Genomic DNA, 27,921 nt, shown 5'->3' on the forward strand with positions numbered 1-27,921 from the left:
TAACCAGTGGCTCCGCACTTAACTAGGGTCCCGTGAGCTCCAGCAAAACAAGTCACGCGTGACTACGTCATTTTCAATATAATTTACATAAGTAAACAAGCAAATCTTGTTGCTTAACAAGCAGCTGCGTCTTGAAGAAGTTTAAGAAAAGTGCCGGGATTGGGACTTAAAGGGATAGGGCTCCATCAGGACGTATTATAGTGCAACTACTAAATTCATTTTAATAGAAATGTTTCTTTCTTTTATTGGCTAGAAGAACTTTTTTTAGATTAAAATAAAACCATTGAATGCTGACAAAAAGAAGTCTTCTTTGTAATATGTAATGAGTGCCCATTCCAAGTCCTAAGAAATTTCAGTTTTGCCTGATAGTATGAAAAATAAACCACTTTTTATATTTTTCTATTGTTGGAGAAAAAACAATCTTTTTCGATGTTTTTTATTATATATTTTTACCTTTGCTATTTGCGGCTTTGGTAAATCTATTACGGTACAAGAATAGACTGTTCTATTTTCTTCCTAAATATTTTTCCTGTTGGACAAAATCCAGTCTAATTTGTTTTCCATAGTCTTTATGATAAGCTTTACGTGAATTTGTAGCTGATAAACCAACTTAACAAGTCAAACAATAAGCTAAAAGCTTATTACCAATATTACCAATTATTACCAATTGGTAAATATTACCAATTTTCAGATGCTGGCAGCTTTCAACTCGGACATTTCCAAAAACAAATTTAGACAATTACATCTTTAAATACACTGAAAAAGGTAAAAAAGATAATAAAAATATATGTTTTAAGACCAGTCTTAAAATTAGATTTTTTTTTTTTGTAATTATTGGATATATGAATTCTTTAATTTTAACATTTTATTTTACTGAGTGTGGTATATCTTTCATCCTCGTAATTTATACTTTCCACTAACGAATCTCGCAACATGATAGTTAGGTTATACAAGTCCTTGCTTCGGATAACCAACAGCTATAGCATTACTACAATACGGGGAATGCGTAGCTTTTAAATGACTATTTGGTTTTCCAAAGATTTGGGTGTTTATCCTCTAAATAGACGATGTTGAATAAAAGTGTTCAAAAAAACTATTGCCAGAAATTGTGTTTGATTTCTCTCATAGTATTTTGAAAAAACAAACAAACATTCATCCACGAAAAGTGGAAAGAAATATCAAAATTACTTAACTCAGACAGTTGCTGCGTTACTTAAACACCAATCTATTGGGCATTGAATCTCTGGGCTTGTTTAGTCTATTCTAAATTCCCTAAGTGATTTTTAAATAAATACCAAATTCAATAAAAAATGAATAATTTATTTTTCTTTTAACATTCACAGTTCAATAATATCACAATTATAGTTCGTTTTCAGAGCTCTCAACACTGCTATATCCTCCACGAATATCAGCGTCATTTTTCTCGTTTTCATCATCAAGATAAATAATTTGCTCTGTGTAGGGTGATTTACTCCATTTCTTGAGAACGTCAAAGACTGAAAACGGGCAATCTGAGAAAAGACGCTCGCAACTTTTGGAAGTTGAATTTACCACAAGATCCACACCTTTAGATTCTAGATAATCTCTAAAGAAGTCATTCATCCCTTGCTTTGGACTGAAAAAGAGTAAGGTTAAGTGACAAATCGAAGAAAAAATGATCATAACACCCATGAAGGAATTATTTTTTTGTAGGGAAGGGTAGTCTTACTGCACTCACAACGAAAAAAATTATGGTGAGTAGTTGGAAAGTTGATGTTACACTTGGAATACTGTAGTTATATAATTTTGTTGGGATCTCTTTTGGCAGCAAAGAATGAGATTAGTATCCCCTCATTACTTTTAACCTCAAACATAGCCAATTATCGGTTTATCCTTAATGGCTTAAGATCATGAAGAGGTTTAACTGCGATTCCTTCAAGACGCCGGTGTTATTAATTATCTTCAAGAGGCAGATGTCTGTTACATAACAGGGAGTGTTTTCTTAAGTATACAGGTGCTTTTTACCTAATAGAGTGTTTTTTCTTTGGTTTAAAAAACATACAAGGGCCAGGAAAAATCTTCTGGGCCCCTACCGAATTAGAACATAGTCCCAATTGATCATAGCCCAATATTTTTCTGCTTGACACATAGAGCCTTTTACAGTCGTCAAAAAAAGGTTTTTCCGGTATGTCCCAGGAAAAAGGAGCGAAGCGTTATACAAACTAGACGTCTATTTATTTTCTTGGAACAAAGGATTGTTATTCTTCTAGAAGGCCCGGGTAATTTTCCATTTTTATCTGGGGAATACTAAAAATCCGCTGCTAGCGGGGAATTCTGTCACTCTTATTTTATATATTGAACGTACAGCGAGGATTCTTAAAAATGGATATGACCCAACGCCACAACCAAGTAATTCTATATGTTTGTTTTGGATAGTCCCTCCCTTCACCAAGAAAGAGGCGAGATTATACTCAATTTGAGCTACCATAATTCATTATATTGGATTATCAAGTAAAAGCCTGTCCCACCTGCTATTGCATGGTTCCCTCAGTGATAAATTTATCTAATTTTCTCACGTCAAAATATATCCTTTTTACTTTTTCTGTTATTTCAATGTGCCTCTCCGTAGCCTGGCAGACGGGTTAAACGCACATTAATTATTATCCCTCTACTATCCATGTTAAACTTTAATCACCATCTCTCCACGATTCAGCTTAGACCTTAAGTACTCTAAGCAGGTATCATCTGGCATAGGGTTTAATAATTGAACGAAACGAAAAAGATGTATTTTAAGACCTGGTTTCACCTGCAAAACTAACGACTGTTGAAGGTTTTAACAAGCTAAATCTTTGCGTAAAATGATGCATAAAAATCATTTTATATTTATATCTAATGTTTGCTTTATGAGGAGAATGGAGCTAGTTATGATTGCTATTTTCATATGATAAAACACGATTTGATTTAATTTAACCAGTCAACGTTTATTCAGGGAAGGGGGGCTTAGATCAAGCTTTAGTTAATTACCAAAAGGGTCACTACTAACAGCTGTTTTCATCTACGAAACTAGATGGTTTTTAGTTAAATCTGTCCATGAAATGCTCTGAAAGATTTAAATTATCTATGCGATATTTTTTTCTCACAGTAAAAAAAGTAATTAAAACAAGAAAATTTTTGATTATAATAATGAGTTACTTTGTAAGGTCCTTTCTTCCTTACATAGGGGCTATGTAGTCGTTTTGAAGCCGTATTTTTCAATTATGCATCGTTTATTGAATTCGAATATAAAAAGAAGTGGTATGATTAAACTAGAAATATATTCTTTTTTTAGAATGTTTTGCTTGTTAAATTTAAACGCTGTTGTATAAAACTATTGTTGGTCAAGTGCAAAATACGTGTGAAGAATATATTGTTTTTTCTTTACTATATTATAGAAGGAATGAAAACGTGTATAAAGACAAAGAAAATATTTACAGACTGTGGTATTTGTTAATTCAAATATTTCCGTCAAATATCCCATTTTACCGTTCCCTCCATACCAAGGTTGAGGAGAAGGCACCTTTAATCCTTATTAAATGTTAATTTCCACTTAGAGCAACGGCTTCTTACACATTACTAATGTTTGCCCACATAGTACCGTATCATTGCTGCATTTTTTCTACATGTAGGCCCCGTGAAGGTGGATAGGGGGAGAGGGGAAATGGGGGTGAGTTATTTTTGAGAACTAGATTCCACACTTCATAAATGCTCAAGTATTTATGTAAAAATAAGATATATTTTATCCACATGAGTCCTCTTAATGGAAGCTGATTTCCAACTTTCTTAAATGATCAAATAAGATGCATATTGACCTATTTACTTCATGAAAAAACTAAAATATTATTTCCATTTAAGGAAAATTCTGGACAATGCCGCCTCCCCCCAAAAAGAGCAAGGGCAAGCGACAAGGAAGCAACAACCACCGCCCTACAAAGCAGGGAAATTTCAGCCACCTCCGCTCTATTCGGCGATGATATAGGGCCCTGGGCTCCTTCTAAGAAAGATGGAGCTGCCAACCCTAGTGTAAGTGCAAGTTAATATTGCTCGTATAGCTTAATAGCTTAAATAGCTCGTAATAGCTTTAATTACGTAATAGATTTAATTATGTAATAGCTTTAATTACGTAATAGCTTTAATTACGTAATAGCTTTAATTACGTAATAGATTTAATTATGTAATAGCTTTAATTACGTAATAGCTTTAATTACGTAATAGCTTTAATTACGTAATAGCTTTAATTACGTAATAGTTTTAATTACGTAATAGCTCGTAATAGCTTAAAAACTTAATGTGTTTTCAGCTTGATGAATCTATATTCTTTAAAAAACACCAAGAGGAAAAAAGTAGGATGTTGGGAACCTTGTTTGCTGCCTCCTGAAGGGAAGGGGGTTTGATGATTTTGCTCCCATCCAAAAAACGGCTTCTTTTCAGCTTAATAAAGAGAAAATACCAGGACCCTCTTAATTGTTTTAGAAGGGCTTCGAGTACCCCTTGGCTGCTAAAAGAAATGGCTAAAAGTACCACATTTTTGCACCCAAACAAAGGGAAATAGCTAGGATCTTGCATATCTAAATGCTGGGAACCTTTTTTGCTACCTCCTGAAATGAAGGGGGTTTGATGGTATAGCTCTCATCCAAGAAACGGCTTCTTTTCAGCTTAATAAAGAGAAAATACCAGGGCCCTCTTGATAGTTTTAGAAGTGCTTCGAGTACCCCTTGACTGCTAAAAGAAATGGCTAAAAATAACACTTTTTTTGCGCCCAAACAAAGGATCTAGCTACAAAGCGCCCAAAGCTAGGATTTCTCCTAGGACAAAGTTATGCAGGTTCAACACCTATATTACCAAAGCTTTATTTAGACGATTCTGCTTTGTGCAACATTAATGTTTTTAGGACTGAGTTCGGGGTCCCCTTTAAGACTGTTACAGGTGCTGGTATTTAAATGGAAATAGTTGACATAGTCCACTCCTATTTGACAAAATTCGTGCCCTTCTTAAAGACAGATTCGTGAGGCGGGAGGTAGGGGCAGTGTTACAGCATCCATTGTATTTTTAAATGAAAAGTCGAGTAAGGTGTACTCGCATTACCTAGAAATAGAAATACAGAGACTTCACCCAGACTTACACAATTTTGAGGGTGTTTGTCGGACTGGGTAGGTAGTATTTTAAATAGAGTGGAAAATTGTAAGGAAAATGGGAGTGGGTCAGTAGTTTTTTGCTTATAGAAAATTTAGAATTAAATGTTACGAAATGTAAAATTAAATTTGTTTTAAGAGGTGAGAGGAATGATTTGAAAAAAATACTATGCAGATTTCAGGGGTGGTAAAGGTGTGCAACACTTTTGTTTCGATACGGGCTTGGGGTGCTTCAAATATGCAATCCTTGTCGCAGGCCGTAATCCCTCGAGAGATATTGCTAGTAAGACATTTTTAGACAATTTGGCTGTTAGTGGGGGTGGCAGGGGTGGAGTTTCCTAAAGTTGATTAATTGTTTAAAGGGGAAATATCCTGTTACACTTAAGGGAATAGATATTGTTGAGAGGGCTAACGAACTTTTAAATATTAGTATTACAGTTTTAAAGTGTGACACAGAGTATGAACAGGGTGGAATTAAAGATAAAAAGGCGGTGATATATTTAGCGAGGGCTTTGTCCATTGAATCAGTGAAAAACCCACGATCCTATTGGACATTTTTTTCATTCCACACATTAATCGGGTTCCAATTGATGATATAAAATATAATTAAGGAATAATTTTCTAATATTGTGAAATGTGTCTTTCAAGATTCTTTTAAGACACAGAGTCAAAATTTTAACATAACTTGATTCACTGTAAGCGTTACGAGTACCAATCTCTGGAGGCGTTTTAGGATGATAATGCCATATTAGTGGTATCGTAATTGCCGATTCCACCTCACCTAGATCACCCCGTCAATTTACATCGTTTTCAGTCCATTTTACATCATTTTAACATCAATTATTACAGGGGTTGATGAGCCTTTTTCATATATCATAACACCCGACTCATCTGAGAAGTTTCTGTTCTTAGAACTCAAATGGAAAATGGTAGAAAATAATAATACACACTGAATTAGACCCGTTTCTTAGATTCCTATAGTTTTTCCCCAAACTCCTAAGTCAGTTGATTCAATTACAGAAAAGGGATGATTTTAATTGTTTCCCCTTTCTTAAAGAGTGCTTTCTAGATGATCAAATGTATGAATTATTAACGAGATAGGGTGTGTACCCGTATAAGTACTACAGCTCCACTTGGATGCTTTATGTTGTAAATTTGCCGCACATTGAAGCGCTTTATGATTCACTTCATGATCGTCAATACACCACTGCCGAGTGTAAATTTTGTAAGAAAAGTTTGGGCCATGCGGGGTTTAAAAATTGGTATGATTATTTGAAGATGTACCTAGCAAGAGATGTACTGTTGTTGTCGGATATCATCTGTAAGAACACGGATAATTCTATCAAGAATTTGTGTTCGATTTCGGGTATTATTTTTCAACTCCTCATCTGGTGATAAGTTTAATTCTTAAAATCAGTACAGAAAAATAGGTCTGATCACCGACGTGTATCAGCACTTCATTCTAGAGAGATCAATAAGTGGAGGATATTTTTCCAACGGGGATCGTATCCTAGAATCTGATCCAACTAGACAAAGCACCGATGCAAAGTAGAAAAGTTTTTCTTGATATGAACTTTTATCCGTTGGCAATGTATCACTACTCTTTGTCTTGTCGGAATCACAAATGGATGGACAATCATTGTGATTCAAATTTGACTGACATTGCCATTGTTAAGGACAATATACCACAAGGATGGGTTTTTAAAATTGATGTTGAAATACCGGTGGAACTTCATGAATCGGTAAAGGATTTTGTTTTCCCTGGGTTTGACAGACCGGAACCGAGGGATTCATTGAGACCCTATAATATTTCTTTGGTATTCGGTAGTTTGGTAGTCGGGGATATTCACTGGATACCTTCAAAACAAAAGCTGATTGCCGACCGACCGACCTTCATCCGATACAGAATTTTGTTGTACATCAAGTTCTTTTGTGGCATATGCTGGCAAACGGTTTCGAGGTCACAAAGATTCATAGAGCCTTCCAATTTCTTCAAAAGCCATTCATGAAGACGTTTATTGACACCTTTGTCAGTAAACAGTCTGAGGCAAAAACAAAGGTTGATAAGGAGATCTTTAAACTTAATTTGAAATTCAGCTTTCGGTAAGATAGGTGAGAGTGTTCGCCATAAGAGTCGTTGCAACGTTGTAACCAACCCAAAAGAATGTACCCGAACCATTGCCTACCTGAATTTCACATCGTTCACGATCATAGACTCTAATATGGTACTTTTATATAAAAAAGAAGTATAATTTTAAATAAAAATATTGCCACTGGCGGTGCAACCTTAGAAATGTAAAAAATCATGATGGAATTTTATTATAACTTGTTTAAGCTCCAATGGCCGGTTAAGGTGTGAGTTCAGGTTTATTACGGGGAAACCGATTCATCACTGTTGAATATTACCACTAAAAATCTATTAGACGATTTTGAAAATGAGGAGCACATTAGCTCGAATGGTCTACACAATCAGGGAAGATTCCATTTGCCAGGAGCTAGTGAAGGATCAGGCCCGAAATAAGTTGTGATATTTAAAATCCGAGACGGGGAAAGAATTGATATCCCACGGTTTGCAGGTCCTAAGGTGTATTATGTGCAGACGCACAATGAGGATATATAACAATTCTGTAAAGGTTTATACAATATAAAAGACATTTTTGACATGAGTTTTTATAGAAACTATTAGAAAATAGTTTAATTATGAGAGTGAAAGTCATGGCGATTCGGTCTTAGTTTAAAAACTACATAGTTACGGTTGAGAAAAATGCCATGTCTTTCTTATAAAGTGACAGTGTTTCGACCTAGAGAAAACTCAATAGCTGGTGGGAGGAGGTTATTCCTACAATCTCCAGCTGAGAAATGTGTTTTTATGGTGTTTTTTATACAATGTTTTATTTGTGCAAGGCGGAATCTTTTTTTTGAACGCGTTGAATATTATACTATAAATTTTCATGCATCACACAGCCAGCCCTCCCCCGCCGTGGTGGGAGCCGTTGTGTCTTCCAGTTGGAGACCCTGGCCTTCAGAGAGAAGCTACCTCAGCAGCTTTTTTCACGCTGTTGATTACTGCCTATGTAAATATGTTCAAGTGATTATTTTTTGTAAATATTCCTTAAACATTTAGCGTATTTATTTGTATTAATGAAAACATGTATTTTATATTTGTATTAATCTAAAAAGTAATATTTATGAAGAGAGGAGCTACTTGTGGTCCACTGAACTTTTTAAAGTGTCAAACATCTAGACACTATACGTGTAACGTTTTGTCTACGTTATATGACAGATGTGAAGATTCATGGAGGTTTTTACGAGTAGAATTACAAATCTGTCAGTTAACATTAAGAAATGAATTTATTTTGGACCCATTCAGTGATGTGGCTGATAGAAAAAGAACCCTTTTGTTGTCCTGACATTGATTGCTATGTTAAGGCTCTTAGACCACGACCATTGGGTCTTAACATGGACAATTATAGGGATCGCTTGTCAATATCCGATTACGGTCTCGTCAATTAGTTTGCTAAGCTGTTTTTCTTTGCATTACCACATGCTAAAAAATATATTGCACCGGCTGCTGCGGATTTTGCCTCCTCTACACTACACGATTTGGGCTCTGGAAAGGGATTTTAAAGAAAGTGTTTCATAAAATCTCATGTCCGTTGTGCAATCCCTCGGCGAGTGGTTGAAATCACGACAAAGTGGAAAAGTTTTAAAAGAGGCAAGAAACATCTCATAACTTATCAGCCTCAACTCATGTCTGAAGCGTGAAATATTACTCTTGTCGAAGAAGAAAAAGAAATCAAAAGTAAAAATCATTAGATCGAAAAAAGACTTCTTTTTTTAAAAATGGCAAATCTGCCTCATAACGAACATCATCCTTCAGTCACCTCATCTCTGAATCGTCTTAATGCCGAAAATGTTGACTTGAGGGTAAAATATGGTTACTTTGAACAGCTTAACCTGGAACAACCGCTATCTGAAAATGTTTATTTTCAAATTTATTTCAGAGGAGACTAATTCATAGTCTCCACTGTGAACAATTTTCTAGTTGGAAATACCCTTTTCTATCTGTAAAATATGAATTTCAGTGTCCAAAGAGTGAAGTGCTTTTAAAACGTTTGTGAATTTGTTTAATAATAAAACTTGTATGTACAATACATAATCTTCACTCCATAGATTCCTTCTTCCACGTATAGGTAGCCATCGGTAATGATAAGTGTCGGCAGTTTGTCAGCATTGAACTTTTAATTATCTTGGAATGATGTAATTTCTACAAAATGATTTCTACAAAATGATGTAACTTCATTTTTAATTATATTTCTTCATAAAGTCAATAATAATCACTTTTTGATTCGGACAAATTTTCAGATAGGGACCTCAAAAAAAAGAATTTACCATAGAGCTGTCCAATATATTCGAAGTCATACAATCCCTTGAAGAAATAGATCAAGAATGTATGTATAAAAATCGAGGGAAATAGTAAAGAAACTGCTAAACTAGTCCTTGGTGTTAAGAAAAGACCAAAAGACCATTGGCTGTCGGATGAACCTTAGGACTACATTGAAAAACAGAAGCAGGTTAAACTTATTCTTCTTCTTAACTGCAGCGCTGAGAATCGCGTATTCAGCAACTTGACTTACCAATATCCTGACAAGATAGTGAAAAAGAGTGCTAGGAATTACGAACTTAACCTCCTTGATAAAAAAGCGGAACTAAATGAAGAAGCTTCAAGACGAGTTAACTCGTAGACTTTCTACCGTTTAACCGATGAAATCTCTGGGAAACATCAGAATGTTGAAGGTCCTGTACGAGACCTGAATGGACGTCTTGCAGCAGATCCAGAAGATAGGAGCAAAGTTTTGGCAGAAGATTTTCAGAGGATACCAGATATACCCCAGATATACCACTAATAAACCTTTTAATCAACATAGACCCTCCTGATATCACATAAATTTGCATGGCAGTAAAACAATGGAAAAATTAATCCCAGGCAAAGACAGAATCGCAGCAAAAATGTTTAAAACCACTGTCTTTCTTTTAATGACCTTGTGGATTAAATTCTTCAAGACAATTCATCAACAATAGTACAAATCACATAGGATGACCAGCTGTCTAATGTACACAAACATAATGGACACGCGTGAAAAATGTCAATGTTGAGTCTCACTGCCAAAAAGAATACTGACTTGCGATTGATTGCGATTGAATATCTTCTATGAGGAAGAGTAATCGAGTTAAGTCATTCATCGAATCAATTAAACCAGTTTTGTTAAAACTTCGTCTTATTTGTTGTTGCTTTGCAAACTGGTCATCTTAAACGAAATTCTAGGTAGTGCTCAAAAGTAAATTCATTATCATTTCCTTCTATTTTAGTTAATAAATCAATAAATTGAGTAAATGCGTCTGGACCACAATGTAAAAAATTAATACAGTTATTCTCAGACGGAGAATAATTTCTGGCTATAATGTTAAGCATTCTTTGAGAAAATATTTTCCTTTGAAGAAATGGATCTTGAAAATCATCTTGAATCAAAAAATGTTTTCCTAAGTCACTAGATTCCGTAAGATTTTTTGTTTCTCAAATCCAAGCATTTTTAATCCTGACACTCTCGCTACCGATTATAGACTAACAATAAATAAAGATTCTTCCTCGCTAGTAAAATATCCAACAAACTCCTTTTTTATAGATTCATTCCTGGATCAATGAATGCATCCGTGGATAAACTATTATTGGCGCTAGTAGCGTGTGCATGTGGTTTTTCTTCATCAAGTCATCTTTAATTTTCTTGCTGATAATCTCCGATACTGCCCATTTTATTTTATTTATGATTTCATTGTCTATTACCACATCATTTTACATAGGTGAAAATTATGGCACCTAGACAAGATGTCACATGGCATTGGTGGATGCTTTTCTTCTTTTTACCTTTCGTCGAATGGTAATAGCAGAGGGTGGAGATCATATTTATCAAACGGTAACATTTTACCAGCATCACTAGCAAGAAGTTGGCCTTCATCATCATCTAAAAGCTTTAGATTTACATTCTCTTAACATGCTATCACCTATTGAGATGTTATTCCTGTATACTCATCACTATAACACTTCAGTTCTATCGGTACTCCAGAGAAATCTAACTCCTTACTGTCCTGAACATGCAAGCTTACACATCCAATAGTGTGACCATTAGCACTTGTTTCACAATTGAAATATTTTCTTTGTCGGTGTTCGACGCCACTACAACAAAATCATGTAAAGACGTCTTCTTAGAATATTTCATCTTCACTTAAAAAGTTAACATTTCTTGTTTCAAGCAAGAAAGCCGGGATTTTTTTGATTGATATTATGAAAAATGCTTGGGAATTTTGCCACTGATTTTATGCTTGAAACTAAGAAAATGGACTGAATGAAATTGAAAATGGACGGAATGAAACTGAATCAATTGGAAATGAAATTGGACTGAAGCTGCCGTTTGTACATGATCTACTGATAGACAAAAGATTGATTGATAATGCCAGAGATATCATTAGATGTCTTGATCTCTGTGATGAACATAAAGTGGTCTTACCCCTTTTTGTCATTTTGAGCCTTGATGAGGTGCCTGTAATGCCCAATGAAACAACTGCTACACTTACTGAAAAAGTCAATTAGTTATGCCTAAAATTTGATAATCTAGTTGATTTGAAATGTTAAGGTATAAATTTGGTTCGTCGTATAATGGGACATCCCAGGCTTCGATTCCGACCTATCAGAGAACCCACCCAAAGATCTTGACGATCCCGTATCGTGAAAGGACTTCCTTAGTAAAATTTGTAGCAATAGTAGTGATCAAGCTACTGAATTAAAACCCAGTAAGGATTCTTGGTGGCTTGTTTTGTCTAACAAAGATGCTGCTCAGTCAGTAGCACAAGCTCTCAATGATCATGATCAATCCTTGACTGCAAAAATGTAAAGCCTTATTTTTTGAACGGCTCGTCAAACCGCTTAAATCCTTGCATCTTATGGTCTTATTCAGCTAGCAGTAAACTGCTCTGAAGCGCAGCAGCTAGGTAGAACGCGCTCCTTTCGGCTCAAATTTACTGAAAAGGCACATCTAATCTAGAACAAGCCTCTCGTGAAAGTTGATTGGTTAGATATGAACGCCTAACTATTAATAAGTTTCTGCCTATTCTATGTTTCAACTGTCAAAAATTTTACTACGTCACGAGATTATGTAAGAATCCTCTCTAATGTACAAGATGTTCTACTGATCGTCCAAAAGATAATTACAATCCGTGCAAGAGACCTTTAAAATGCAGTCTTTGTGGCTCATCTCACCACCCTTCATAGGGATTTAAGTATGCAGTCACGCAGGCTATGAATAATTTGAATTTTTTCCTGGAATATCAATGGCAGTGTTTTGACGAAGTGACCTCTTCTAGAAAAATTCATTCAGCATGAAAAAAGTATTAAGATTTTTTTCTTCTATGTTCTATCGTTTTTCTTTTCTCTTTTGTTTGTTATAGACTGTGGCTATTCCTAGCCGGATGGTGGGTGGTACGTGACGAATCCTAGCTTGATGGTAATTGGAATTTGCCTGAATCGAGGTCTGGTGAAATCTTTTCCTTGGTTCATTGACTACTTAAGCTTCAAAATAATCCTATTGATGTTCTTAGTTCAATAAGTATAGGTCAGTATAATAAGTTATATCCAATTCCCACTTTTTAGCTTTTGGTAAGCATATTTCGGATTTAGATGAATTTTCCGAACGAAATGGTAGTTTTTCTGTGCTTCACCTAAAGTTTCAAGGTCTTTGCTCTTCATTTGATCTTTCAAATGAATCCAGTTTCAAGGTATTTGCTACATACACACATTACGTAGTGGCCACCCAGATTTTATTTGTCTTTGTGAGACTTTTCGTGATTCGAAAACTCAATCTCTATTGCATATCCCAGGGTAGGCTATAAGATGGAGTATTTGAACCGTAGTAAAATGGCTAAAGGCGGCCATGTCGCTTATATTTTGGAATATCATAAGTATTCTGTAAGACATGACCTGTAAAGAAATGGAGAAGGGATTTTCGAATCCATGTTTTTGAGACTGAAATCCAAACTAAATCCCTGATTGTTGGTAATACATAACGGTCTGCTACTTGGTCTTTTCCCTCTTTTTTTTAAAAATTTTTAATGAGGATTTGGAAGTAATCCATCAAGATTCATGTGAACTTGTCATTATGGGTGACTTCAATATTAAGTTGTGTGACTAGAGGGTATTTCCCTCCTTGTATTTGCTCTCAGCTGTCTTACTTGCGGCACGTTACCTTAAGCAAGTATTCCAACTCGTATATCTTACACTATTGCTTCTTTGATTTATAATATTTCTTTTTATATCGTTGACTTTGGTGCAAAATTTCGTATTGATGAGATATATCTCAGACCATTTACCTCTTTTTTTCCGCTTATGGTTTTCCTTACTCCTTACCTAAGAGTCACCAGGGAGGTTGTTTTTTTGTCTTTAAAATTTAATTATCAGCAGTTAACTCATCTTACATTGCAGTTGGATCGTGTTATATTTTGAAAATGAATATGATGTAGATTCACTTTTTAATTCTTTTTATAAAAAAAATTATGTCGGATACTTGTTATGCATCTCAGTTAAATTCGGGATCGAAGAGAACAGCCCCTTTGAATTCTTGGATTACTTCTAGACTCCTTAGGAGCTGGAGGAAAAAATAGCCTTTAGAAGGCTTAGAGGTCCTCTAAGCTACCAGTAATCTTCGCGCGATTACTGGCTTTAGATTCTTGAAGCTTACTGAAGAGTTTACAATTTGCTTCGGCCGGATGTTTACAATTCACTTTACCGGAAAAAAATTAAGAAACCAGGGCAAGTAATCAATCATGTTATTAGGTCATATTCTTGGCCTCCTTCTGTCCCTTCAAGTGTTTTGATTGATGATAATTCGTAGATAGTCATCTGAAAGTGTCAAACGTATTTACTTCATACTTTGCTAATATTGGCAAAAATACCACCTTTTCTGTAAGTCCTTCGTCTCTATACGATTATAGATTTTATCTTGGACCTCCCTGTCTTAAATCAATGGGCTTAGAGCCTATGGTTTTGGGCATCATTGTTGATGGTTTGAAGGGTTCTTCATCTTGTGGCCCACACCGTATTTTGACTAAGGTTTTCAAGTTTATTCTTCCTTTCACCGTTTATGCTCTTACGAGAAGAAATGAGATAATACAAGCTTGTCAGCAAGTCTTTTGTAAAAGTTGTTTTCCCAAGTACTTTAAAGTGTACTCATGCTATTTTACTTTTAAAGGGGGATCATGGAATGAGCCTTCTAGTTATCGTCCTATATCTCTATTATCAGTGTTCAGTAGATTTTGAAATGATATAATTTCTCGACTTCTTGACTTCCTGAGTTGTAAACCTTTTCCCTCTGATTCCAGTTTGGTTTTACGGCAAAGCACCCCACTGGGTATTTGGCAAAGCTGGGTATTTACGGGTTTTTTTTCTGTGTATTTCCGGGTATATTCCTGCTGGTACTGGCTGTAAATTCTGTGTATTATGTATTAGCTGGTACATTGTGTATTCTGTGTATTAGCTGGTATAACTTTCTGTGTATTAGCTGGATATATGGATATTTTCTGGATATTTACGGTAAAGCACTCCACTGGGTATCCACTGTGTGAATCTTTTGAATTATAGACATATATCCTTTGACTCTGGTCTGATACCTGCTGCTCTTTTTCTCGATGTTCTTCGGAAACTGTCCCATATTGAGGCCCGAAGGAGTGCTTCTTCTCTGTTTCTATCATATTTATCTGGTCTATTTATTTTGGTTGATCTTTTCTTTTCCAACCCGTCTGAAACAGAGCGTGGTGGTCAGCAAGGATATGTGGTTGGGTCCATAATATTTTTAATTTATGTTAAGGACCTTAAAAATGCGGTTAAAAATATAAAACCTACCACTTGCGCTTGTCTTTCTCAACATGCAATTGTCCCTAATTTTGACAGGAGTTCTTCCTTCTCTGATACAAATATAGGTTTTGCGGATGACAGCACTCCTGGCACAGCCAGTAGAACTGAGTCCGATCTATGTTCAAACATGGTTGCATTTTTTGAAAGAGTTACTGAGTGGTTTGATGTTAATTATCTTGCCTATATTGTTAATATGTATTAACAACATATTGTTAATATGTTGGAAAGTCATACTTTCTTATTTTGTCATGGCTTGTTCTGGTTTAAATGAAGCACATGTATCGAGGGGTTCCCATAATAGACCTAAGGATCGTTGCGTTCGATTCCTAGGCATCTTGCTTGATGAATTTGTCTCCTTTAAGTCTCATGTTGATCCCATTAAAATGAAAGTCTCCAGAAGCCTCGGGATCCTTTAAAATTCAAACAAATTTTTCAGGGTCAATTCCTAAAATCCTCTACTGCAGCCTGGTTCAGCCATATATTTCATATTTTTCTATCAGACAGTTCGTGGTAACGACTTGTAGTAAGGAGCGACCCGACTCAATAATAAACGAAACTCTAAAAAACGGAATTTTGATGCTAAAACATTCAGCAAGAGAATCAAATTTTATGCAGATTTTAAATATATAAGTTTCATCAAATTTAGTCGTTGTCATTAAAAGTTACGAGCCAGAGAAAATTTGCCTTATTTTGGAAAATAGGAGGAAACACCCCCTAAAAGTAATAGAATCTTAACGAAAATCACACCATCGCATTCAGCGTATCAAAGAGCCCTACAGCAATAATTTCAAGCTCCTATCTACAAAAATGTGGAATTTTGTATTTTTTGCCAGAAGACAGAACACGGGTGTTTTTTTTTTTTTTTTTTTTTTTTTTTTAGGGGTCATCATATCGACCAAGTGGTCTTAGAATTTTGCAAGAGGGCTCATTCTAACGGATTTTTTTTTGGTTATGGGGTGAGGTTGGGGCGGGGGAGGGTTATGAGGGAGGATCTTTCCTTGGAGGAGTATGTGATGAGGGAAGAGAAATTCAATGAAAAGGGCGTGGGATTTTCTAGCATTACTATAAAAAAAACAATGAAAAAATGAACATGAAAAAGCTTTTTCAATTGAAAGTAAGGAGTAGCACTAAAACTAAAAACAAACAGAGATTATTACGCATATCTGGGGTTCTAAAAATACTTTAGCATAAAGAGTGAGGTATTTAGGAGGAGATATATACCTCACTCTTTATACTAAAGTATTTTTATTAATTTCAACTTTTTTTTTGCGGCCTTTCTGATTCAGGGATCATTCTTAAAGAATTGGGACAAAACTTAAAATTAAATGTAAAGAGCGAGGTATTAACAAGAGGACAAATTCCTTCATATACATAAAAAAATATAGGAGCGTAAAAGTTTGTTACGTAAGTTAATTCTCAAGTTACGGATATTTTTTACTAATAAAAACGTTCGTTAAAAATTAAAAGCTCTTGTTGCCTTTTTAAGTAACCGAAAGATTGGAGGGCAACTCTGCCTCCTTCCCCACCCCTTATTTCTCGAAATTGTCTGATCAAAACCAAGAGAAACCCATTTAGCCCAAAAAAGAATTAACATGCAAATTTCATTCTAATAATTTATTTGCGGAGAGCCAAAATCGAACATTCATTAATTCAAAAGCGTTCAGAAAATAAATAAAAAACCTATTCTTTTTAACTGAAAGTAAGGAGCGGCATTAAAACTTAAAACCAAAAGAAATTACTCCGTATATGAAATGGGTTGTCCCCTCCGCAATCCCTCGCTCTTTACGCTAAAATTTGACTCTTTGCCACAATTCTACTTTTTAAAACAATTAAAAACTTTAGCTTAAAGAGCGAACCGTTGAGGAGGGGATAACCCATTTCATATAAGGAGTAATTTCTGTTTATTTTAAGTTTTAGTGTCGCTCCTTACTTTCAGTGTCAATCTTTCCCTCATCACTGAAGCCACTTTCAAAACTGTATGATAAATCAAGCACTCTTATAGAGGGTACTAGCTGTTGCCTACTTAACCCCATGCTCGACTTGAGATTTCTCTATTTTCTTTCTTGTGCTTCTATTAATTTTTGAGGTTACACGGCCACCTGCTTGTAATAAATTCCTGTGTAAATTCTTTATTTCCTAGCAGTCGACTTATTTTTTCCGTACTTTCAATAATATACAATTACCTTTTACTCCGTCAATACGGTCTACGGTCTGAATTTAACCCTCTGATAGTTTTTTATATGATTTGGAACACTCTTCCGGAGTCTGCGTGGCTACCGTGGGGCTGCGTGGGGCTCGTTTGGTATCTTCAAAAAGCATTTTAGAGTTTATCATGCAAACGATTATTTTTTTTCCCAGGTTCTCTGATGAGTTGATGTCTCTGGATTGGTTCTATACTTTATTTGTGTGGGTGGATTCATGTATTACTCCCTTGCCTAGCTTTGGGGGGGAGGGATGTTTTGGATTAGAGATGTGATTTTGTTATTTAAAAATGTTTGATGAATGTATTTGTTTATTTTTTTCTAGTTTTGATCCCCCCTATTTGTTCCTGACCATAGAGCCTTACGGGGGAGAATATATTTAAGTATTTGTTATTTTTATGCGTAATTTACCGTTAATTTCGGTATTCAGTGCTTTTATTTTTTGTTTTGTCCCTTTTCAATAAATTCTATTCAATTCAAATAACAGTAATAATACTCTGAGTCTTACATAAAGCTGTAAAACTTCGGTAAACAAAACCCGTTAAAATCTTTGATATATATATATATATATATATCTATCTATATAAAAATAAGTTGTCTGTCTGTCTGTGGATGGATGGATCAGGTGACGTCACCTGAAAAAACTGGATCAGGTGACGTCAAAACTGAAAAAACTAAAAAAAGGCAAAAACTACAAAAAAAACTAAAAACTAATAAAAAAAATAAAAAAGCTAAAAAACTAAAAAAACTAAAAAAAGGCAAAAACTACAAAAAAAACTAAAAACTAATAAAAAAGCTAAAAAACTAAAAAAACTAAAAAAAGGCAAAAACTACAAAAAAAACTAAAAACTAATAAAAAAAATAAAAAAGCTAAAAAACTAAAAAAACTAAAAAAACTAAAAAAAGGTAAAAAACTAAAAAAACTAAAAACTAAAAAAAACTAAAAAAAAGGAAAAAACTGAAAAATAAGCTAAAATAAAGGTAAAAACCAATAAAAAACTAAAAAAAAATTGAAAAAACTAAAAAAAGGCAAAAACTACAAAAAAAACTAAAAACTAATAAAAAAAGTAAAAAAGCTAAAAAACTAAAAAAACTAAAAAAACTAAAAAAAGGTAAAAAACTAAAAAAATAAAAAATAAAAAAAAACTAAAAAAAAGGAAAAAACTGAAAAATAAGCTAAAATAAAGGTAAAAACCAATAAAAAACTAAAAAGAAAAAAAGGAAAAAACTAAAAAAAATTTTCATCTAAAAAACTAAAAAAAAATTAAAAAAGGTAAAAACTAAAAGAACTAAAAAAGAAAAAAATAAATGACGAAACTCAAAGAGAAAGCGACCAGGACAAAAGGAATGTTCGATTAGTAATCAACAAAGCACCGGGACACAGGGAGTATAAATGACGACCAGGACATAAGTAAAAAAAAAAACTATCTATATATATAAAAATAAGTTGTCTGTGGATCTGTGGATCGTGGATCAGGTGACGTCACCTGAAAAAACTGGATCAGGTGACGTCAAAACTGAAAAAACTAAAAAAAGGCAAAAACTACAAAAAAAACTAAAAACTAATAAAAAAAATAAAAAAGCTAAAAAACTAAAAAAACTAAAAAAAGGCAAAAACTACAAAAAAAACTAAAAACTAATAAAAAAGCTAAAAAACTAAAAAAACTAAAAAAAAGGCAAAAACTACAAAAAAACTAAAAACTAATAAAAAAAATAAAAAAGCTAAAAAACTTAAAAAAACTAAAAAAACTAAAAAAAGGTAAAAAACTAAAAAAACTAAAAACTAAAAAAAACTAAAAAAAAGGAAAAAACTGAAAAATAAGCTAAAATAAAGGTAAAAACCAATAAAAAACTAAAAAAAAACTGAAAAAACTAAAAAAAGGCAAAAACTACAAAAAAACTAAAAACTAATAAAAAAAGTAAAAAAGCTAAAAAACTAAAAAAACTAAAAAAACTAAAAAAAACTAAAAAAGGTAAAAAAATAAAAAAAATAAAAAATAAAAAAAAAATAAAAAAAAGGAAAAAACTGAAAAATAAGCTAACATAAAGGTAAAAACCAATAAAAAACTAAAAAGAAAAAAAGGAAAAAACTAAAAAAAATTTTCATCTAAAAAACTAAAAAAAACTAAAAAAGGTAAAAACTAAAAGAACTAAAAAAGAAAAAAATAAATGACGACACTCAAAGAGAAAGCGACCAGGACAAAAGGAATGTTCGATTAGCAATCAACAAAGCACCGGGACACAGGGAGTATAAATGACGACCAGGACATAAGTAAAAAAAAAAATTAACAAAACTAAAAAGAAGGTAAAAACTACAAAAAAACTAAAAAGAAAAAAAAACTAAAAACTAATAAAAAAAATAAAAAATCTAAAAATCTAAATAAACTAAAAAAGAAAAAAAAAGGAAAAAAATAAAGGAGAAAAACAAAACTAAAAAACGAATGTATATACAGACCGGTACACCGGGATACAAATGACGACCGGGACACAGGGAATATAAATGACGACCGGGACACAGGGACACAACTACAACGGGGACACCGGGGGAAACAGGGGGATATAAATGACGACCGGGACAAAAAAACTAAAAAGAAAAAAAAACTAAAAACTAATAAAAAAACTAAAAAATCTAAAAATCTAAATAAGCTAAAAAAGAAAAAAAAGGAAAAAAATAAAGGAGAAAAACAAAACTAAAAAACAAATGTATATACAGACCGGGACACCGGGATACAAATGACGACCGGGACACAGGGAATATAAATGACGACCGGGACACAGGGACACAACTACAACGGGGACACCGGGGGAAACAGGGGGATGTAAATGACGACCGGGACACTGGGACAGGGAATGGTCGATTAGCAATCACCATCAACAAAGCTCAAGGGCAATCATTAGAATCATGAGGTATAGATCTGAATACAGATTGTTTTCCCATGGACCATTATATGTTGCATGTTCAAGAGTCGGTAAACCTGACAATCTATTTATATGCAAAGACAATGGGACAGCAAAGAATGTTGTATATTCGCAAGTTTTACGTAGTTAAAACCATATATATATATATATATATATATATATATATATATATATATATATATATATATATATATATATATATATATATATATATATATATATATATATATATATATATATATATATATATCTATCTATATTCACAGGTGGGACATAGGGACACAACTACAATGGCGCGTAACTATTATGGCGCGTAACGACTTACGCGCGCGGGGGGGCTTGGGGGGGGGGCGCGAAGCGCCCCCACCAACTAGGTGTTGGGGTGGCGCGAAGCGCCACCCCAACAGCTAGTATATATATATATATATATATATATATATATATATATATATATATATATATATATATATATATATATATATATATATACTAGGTGTTGGGGTGGCGCGAAGCGCCACCCCAACAGCTAGTATATATATATATATATATATATATATATATATATATATATATATATATATATATATATATATATATATATATATATATATATATGTATATATATATATATATATATATATATATATATATGTATATATATATATATATATATATATATATATATGTATATATATATATATATATATATATATATATATATATATATATATATATATATATATATATATATATATATATATATATATATATATATATATATATATATATATATATATATATATATATATATATATATATATATATATATATATATATATATATATATATATATATATATATATATATATATATATATATATTAAGATAAGTCAGCTACAAAAAGTATTTAAAATTATCATCAAATTTTATCTCATCAGTTCCGTAACCGTTGTTTGACGAAAATACAGTCCATTCTAAACAATCTGCATTGATATTATGAATTACACCCGGTCCATATACTCTTTACCTTGATTTGCCAAGTGGCCATTGGGTCTTCAGAGGCTGTATCAATGAATGAACTATCCTAAAAAAATTCCCGTCAAATAACAATGCAATTTGTGTCAGTAAGCTGACCGATATTTATTTTTAAATTTAATCAAAAAGCTATACAATTATAGTTAAAGAATGAGTATTTATGGTATTTATATTCGTTGATAATAGTTGTTTATGTTCATATGAATTTTATGACAGATGAATGTAACAAAGCATGTTAATATTTAACATAACTTCCGAAAAAGAAAGTGCCATTGCTAATTACATTCTATTCTACAATCCCCTTACTCAGCCCCCCCTCAATAACACAAAATTGTAGTTCCCTTTTAACATCATCCCCCTAAAAAACAGCAACATTTTCATTTCCATCCCCTTCATGTGAGAGAAAATTCTTGCGTGAATAGCTAAACTCTCTAATGGAGTTAAACTTTGAGCTATCCAGTTTTAATGAGTTAATAGTTAACTTTTTAATAATTATTCTGTTTCAATAATTTAATAATAATTTTAATGCGTTAAATCCATAGCTGGATAAGGGTTTAAAGCTTAGTGCCATCCTAAATCGAAACAAATTGTCATAACTGTTTTGTTATGGATTCGTACAGCCGGGATTTACGATCATTCGTTCAATAATATGTACGGATTCAAGGAAATTGGCAGGTAAAAAACACCGCTCTTTACTAAGTCAATGTCATTGACTTAGTCATTTAACAATGACTATTGTTATAACGGTGTTACTGCCGTTTTGTGAGAAAAACAAAAGCACTTAGAGCAAAAAAAGTTCAGAAGTGAGTTCAAAACTTACGTTAGAATTATCGTCAGAATTTCCCCCATCAGGCCACTGTTCATAATTGGATGGCTTGGTAATTCACATATTGTGCGAAGTAGACAGGCTCTGCCATTCACCCCAATTGTTGACAGGCCAAATTCTAGGGCGTGAAATATATGATCCTGATCACTGTGGGCTACACTCCTGGATTACAAATGACATGAGTGATGACATAACAATAAATGACCTCACATGATAATAAATGGAGTGCAATAAATGCTGTAACTAGGAGCCGAATGAGCGGAAATACATATAAAATAAAGACGGAGAAACAGACTTAGTAACTAACGAGCCCTAGCCCATCATAACGGGATAATTCAAACTTATAGGAACGCACAGAGGCCCGCTTCTTCCCTGGAAACTAAAAATTTATCGGTTTTCTGAGCACTTTTTATTCAAATCTTCGGATAAAATTAGATAAAATTTTCAGACCGGAACATAATTCCCCCGTTTGCACCTGCTACCGTTATTTCCAAGACTTTAATTATTCAAGAATCTAATGTAAAATTGCAAAAATATTGACAGCTGATTTGAGACGTTTTAGATTTTAGAAACTAATTTTAAGGATGTCAGAGACATTAGACTATAATTGCCGTTAGATTTATTGTAAAAATACCAAAAAACCTTAGTTCTTAAGAATAGCCTTACAAATCAACAGCTCACTTCGTTCCCCCCCTCTTCTCGTTCGTTTTATTGTCACCTATCTTTGAATATTCACCTAGATGAGTCTGCTACTCAATAGGCACCTCCTCCAGGCCGCTCAGCGCGTCCACAGGTTTTCCAACTGAAAGTAAGGAGCAGCATCAAAACTTGAAACGAACAGAAATTATTACGTATATGGGAGGAGCTGTCCCTTCCAGAACATCTTGCTCTTTGGGCTAAAGTTTCGAATTTTTGTTCTAATTCTTTAAGAACGATTCCTGTATCAAAATGGCCGATTAATTAGAATAATAAGCTTTTTTTTAAATTAAAAAAGCTTTAGCGTTAAGAGTGAGGTCTTCAGGAGGAGGCAACCCCTTTCATATACGTAATAATTTCTGTTTTTTAAAGTTTTGATGCTGCTCCTTAGTTTCAGTTGAAAAACATTTTTAGTAAATTTACTTATGTTCATTTCTAAATAATGCCGGGAAATCCGACTCTCTTTCCAGTAAAAATTCTGGTACTTGTGATTTGTTTTTGGAAGAGTACGAAAATAAGCCTGCGAATCAAAATAAGAACAGTGGAAGCTACAGTGATGACACTGGTTTAATATGGTTTTGTAGCAAGGGCGCTCCGAAAAATGGACGGATATTTGCTAGATGTTTTCCGGAGAAACTGCCTACGGATTGTTTTGGGTTCTCGGGTTGGTGATTGTTAACAGTATGCTGTGCAAAAAGTATGGTCAAATCCTCTTTTCTAGGGCTATATGAGAAAAAGTTTAAGATGACTTGGGCACGTTCTGGAGATGAAGGATGACATATTACCAAACATTGATATTTTCGGCCAACTGTCTAGGGCTAAACGGAAAACAGGTGGTTCGCGGTTGGGGTGTGTCATGTCGTAAAGAAATATCTAAAGGAAGTTGGAACTCTTAGGAGGCTGTAAAGAGGGAAAATTTGAATACATTAGGATGGAGGAAGAGCGTGCGTAGCTGTGCTGGCCTAAGGTGGATTGGTGGTGCGGTGCGTTGTTAGCAGTAGTAATTGTATGTTGGAATTCCCAGCAAAAGAAGAAAAAGAAGAAAGTAAATGTGGCTAGAGAATTTTACGATGGGCAGCTAAGTAGGGGGGGGGGGTGGATGACTGCATGCCAACTGGTAAATTATCTTTCTTTTTGTTTTTTCTTAGGATTTGACTTGGAACAATGGGTTTTCTATGGGGTAATGCACCTTATCTACCCAAAAGCTTTATTTATGAAATCAAAAAAACGTATGACCCCTTTTCTCAAGAAGGAGTCCTTCTTTTCAAAAAAGATATTCTACAACTATCTAGGGGACCATAAGTTTTCTATGGGATATTGCCCTTTTTCCCCACTAAGTACATCCTTCGAAAAGAGAAAAAGAATTGTAATACCTTTTTTGAATAGGAAATCCTTCTTCTTCGAATAGGGTATCCAGAAACAACGTAACTGGTATGTTAACTAGAAGTAATCCACGGACTGAGAGTTTTCCTGACCCTTGCGTTATAAGAGGGAGTGTGAACTGGTTGAGAATCGTCCATTTTGCACGGGCTAAAACCGGGCTTGCTGCCACTGAAATATTAATTGAAATTTGACAGTTTCAGCTTTTGATCAACTGGGTCCTTAGATAAGAGTGCCCTCTAAAACCCTTAACAAAAGATTTTGAAAAAAAATTAAGGTTAAAAAAAAAAGAATTACAAAAAAGATTAGAATTTTTTTGAGATAGTCATTTTGTTCAAAATAGTCCAAAGATCAGATAACAATAACTACAAATTTGACATAACCCCCCCAAGAGCCTGGTTCCAAGTGTTGTAAATTATACCAGGAGGGTGTATAAGGTTTTTATGGAAGGGTTAGTAGTAAAAACTTTGTAGGAGGCTACTTTGATTGGAAATTAGAAGTTTGTGTGCCCTTGTCAAGAATCAAAAGTAGTTGGAGGTCAAATAATCTCCCCCCCTCCATGACCTCTTTTCCCCAAATGCATCCGATCGAAATTTTGAGATAGCTATTTTGTCCAAAATAGTCCAAAGATCTGAATACAGTAACTGCATTGTCAAAAATACCCCCATGAGCCCAGTGGCAACTGTTTTAAGCTATGCCGTGAGGGTATATAAGGTTTTATGGAAGGGGTTGTTTTATTAGTTTTGTAGGAGGCTCATTTGGCTGAAAAAAATATAATGCCCAAATTAAGAGTCTAAAGTGATCGAAGGTCAACTAGCCTCCCCCACGACTTATTTCTCTTAAATGTATCCTATCGAAATTTTGAGATAGCCATTTCCTTCAAAATAGTACAAAGAACATAGAACAATAGCTGCGGGATCGACAAAACCCCGTATAACCCGGGGGCAAGTGTTACAAGTTATGCCCCGGGACCACTTAAGGTTTTTATGAAATGGTTGGACGAATAAGCTTTATAGGAAGCTCATTTGGTTTGAAATTCAAAGTTATAATTTCTTTTTTAAATGTCAAAAGTGAACGAAGGCCAACTAGCCCCCCAACACGCCTTCTTTTCCCCAAATCCACCCGATCGAAATTTTGAGATAGCCATTTACCTCGGAATAGTCCAAAGATCCTGTCACAGTAACTCTAGGGTCTAAACAGTCCCCCCCCCCAATAGCGTGGGGGTAAGAATTGTAAGTTATGCCTCGGGGTGTATAATGTTTGTTGTAGAGCCCCCTGTGAGTGTGATAGTGTAAACTTTCACACTCGAAGGGGGGGGGGCTCACGCTAACACTCACTCACTCACACTCACACCTTTACTCACTCATTCACACGTACTCACCTACTCAAAGTCACACTCACACCCAATACATCATTTTTTCCGTTGATAAAGACTTCTGGACGTGTAGTCGAAATATTCGGGTTTGATTATATTTAAAGTTGTGGGTTTTCTTTATATTACTATTTTATTTAAGTTACACCCGTTTTGTTTCTCTTAAATTCTCTAAATTAAACATTTTTTAGGAAATAGAAAAGACCTTAATGGATTAGTACCCAAAAGCTTTTATTTGGAAGAAGAAGAAGGCAAGGAGCGAGATATAAAGCGTTTTGATTGAGATTGGGTCCTCAAATTAGTTAATTATAATCAGACATACAGCACTTTTAAGTCTTCTCTGGGGGGCTGTTGCTTGTTCTTGACAAAGTGACATTAAATTCTTGTTATGCCATCTGCTACAATTTGATTGCAGAGTGCAACCCTAATAGCTGCACATATTCTTCTGAACAGTAGAGTAATTTGAAGTGAAAATTAAAGTTACCCTTTAAATTACAGAAACCGATTTAACTTTAATATTTAGATTTTCAATTTAATTTTAATTGACTAGGTAACATTTAAAGCCAAATTTGGGAATTTCAAGTAGGTGGTGAAAAGTAAAGACACTTTTTTGGAAAAAGGAAATACCTAAAGGAAAATACGAAAAAGGAAATACGAAAAAGGAAAAAGGACCTAAATGGCCTAATACCCAAAGGCTTCTATTTCGAACAAAAATACAGATGCATACATGGACTTTTGAAACATGGTTTTTCTCGAAGTGGAAATTAATTTGATAATTAAGATGTAATATTTGATCCTGCTCTAAATGTCGACCCAGCTCTAAATAGGTACCAGGAGAAATCTGGGGAAGCTAAACAGGAAAGGTGTGCGAAAGCATAGGATGGTTTACCCCCAACCCCCCATTGCATTTCCTGGCTGAAGAGCCAAGAAATAGAGATCAGCACCGCCGGTAGGGACTGTAAAGTCTAATGCCGTATTTTTTAATATTTGAAGTATATTTAAGACCTACAATCGAAATTCACTTACGTAATTTGTTACCCTATAGAAATGGTGATAAAGAGTTATTCTACGCATATAGTGCAGAATAGATAATGGATAGGCTTAACATAGTGTCAAGGTAATCAAGTTGAGCCTATTGTGGCTTAGTCAAGTCAACCTTTTGTGAAAAATAATTAGATTGACTATGGAGGCTGTAGGGAAGAGGGGATACTTAGCTGTGTTGTAAGTCTTAAAAACAATCTTTTTGAGCCTACGGGCTTTCAAAACTTGACTCGATCATTTCAAAACGTGTTAGGCGTCATTAAAAAAAAAAAAAAAAAATTGTATTTTCAGTCCCCAGTCTTAGACCAGGTAAGTCCATTATATTTATTGATTTTCAACTATTTCATTTGGTTTCCAAGATACTCAAAAGTATCTCTTCAAAATGTTTTATATGCTCTTTTCTCACTCACAGAAATAATTGACAGATCGAGCTTCTGGTGTCAAAATGGTTTTGTGGTCATGCAGTTTATACCTCAAAATACTCCTCTCAACCTAAAATGGTTCATACAATAAAGATGTTTAAAAGACCCTTCCTCCTCCAAGATGTGCTACATCTTGTTTCGTCACTTAGAGAAATAGGTAAAAATGTGACGTCATTAGTTAGAATTTGTACCGATTTCAGTGTTGTATAGCTAATACATTAGCCTTTAGGGGGTTAGAAGGGATGGTGGCCCTGCCCCAAATTTTTATAAATTGAGATATTTGAAAATTATGAAACTGTTTATTGTTACTTTTGTTTTGAAATAGCTAACACTAATTATAATAGTTTTATAAATTAATTTTGCAAATCGTTTACTTTAAAATTATTCAGTTACGTACAAAATTATAAAAATTATTAAGTTATTAACACTTTTACGTCATTTGAAAGTAAGTGAGTCTTTTGAAAATATTACAGTTACTTTTATATTTTAAAATTGATTCAAGGAGTCAAAATATGAATTTTTTTCAGCGCTCCTACTCTCCTCTACAATTGATGTCATGTGATATAACAGCATTTGAATGTGAATACTTAATTTACTTAATATACTTATATACTCACTTTAATCTCTCAAGTTTTGTTACTTTCACTAGAGAACTTAACTCGGGTAAAGCGTATGATGGACTAATACTAATTAAGAATGGAGAGGTCGTCGAAAATTTATGTGGGCCAAGTCGTGCTTCGCAAGAATTTTAATCACTAGGCTACCTAATTGGTGACGAATAAAAACAACAAAAACAATTAGGGTCTTGTTTAAGCCCTCCTGTTAAGCGTTATTTTCAAGTTTTGTGTCAAAATAATCCTTTTAAACCATATGATTAGAAATCACGAAATAAAAAGTGAATTTATAAATGTTTCTATTTGGGTG

At 33.9% G+C, this 27,921-nt stretch overlaps 1 protein-coding gene across 1 annotated transcript; it reads right to left on the reverse strand.

Moving 5' to 3' along the window:
* Window positions 1–1,299: 1,299 nt before the first annotated feature.
* Window positions 1,300–27,713, reverse strand: LOC136028420 (uncharacterized). The gene is made up of 4 exons (XM_065706258.1): window positions 27,615–27,713; window positions 24,156–24,333; window positions 22,081–22,248; window positions 1,300–1,615 (listed from the first exon to the last, which is right to left on the reverse strand). Coding segments are annotated over exons 1-4 (603 nt in total). The 5' UTR covers window positions 27,616–27,713; the 3' UTR covers window positions 1,300–1,359.
* Window positions 27,714–27,921: the final 208 nt, after the last annotated feature.

Source organism: Artemia franciscana, chromosome 6, assembly GCF_032884065.1.
Source record: "Artemia franciscana chromosome 6, ASM3288406v1, whole genome shotgun sequence".
Classification (NCBI taxonomy): Eukaryota; Metazoa; Arthropoda; class Branchiopoda; order Anostraca; family Artemiidae; genus Artemia; species Artemia franciscana.

Bases quoted from the DNA above. Each gene is read 5' to 3' on its own strand.
- LOC136028420 (XM_065706258.1), bottom strand. The intron at 22,249-24,155 runs GTATTACAATTC...TTTGTAATCCAG, and splicing joins GGATTTCCTATTCAAAAAAG to GAGTGTAGCCCACAGTGATC. The intron at 1,616-22,080 runs GTAAGTTTTGAA...ACTCTTTTTCAG, and splicing joins ATTCTGACGATAATTCTAAC to TCCAAAGCAAGGGATGAATG.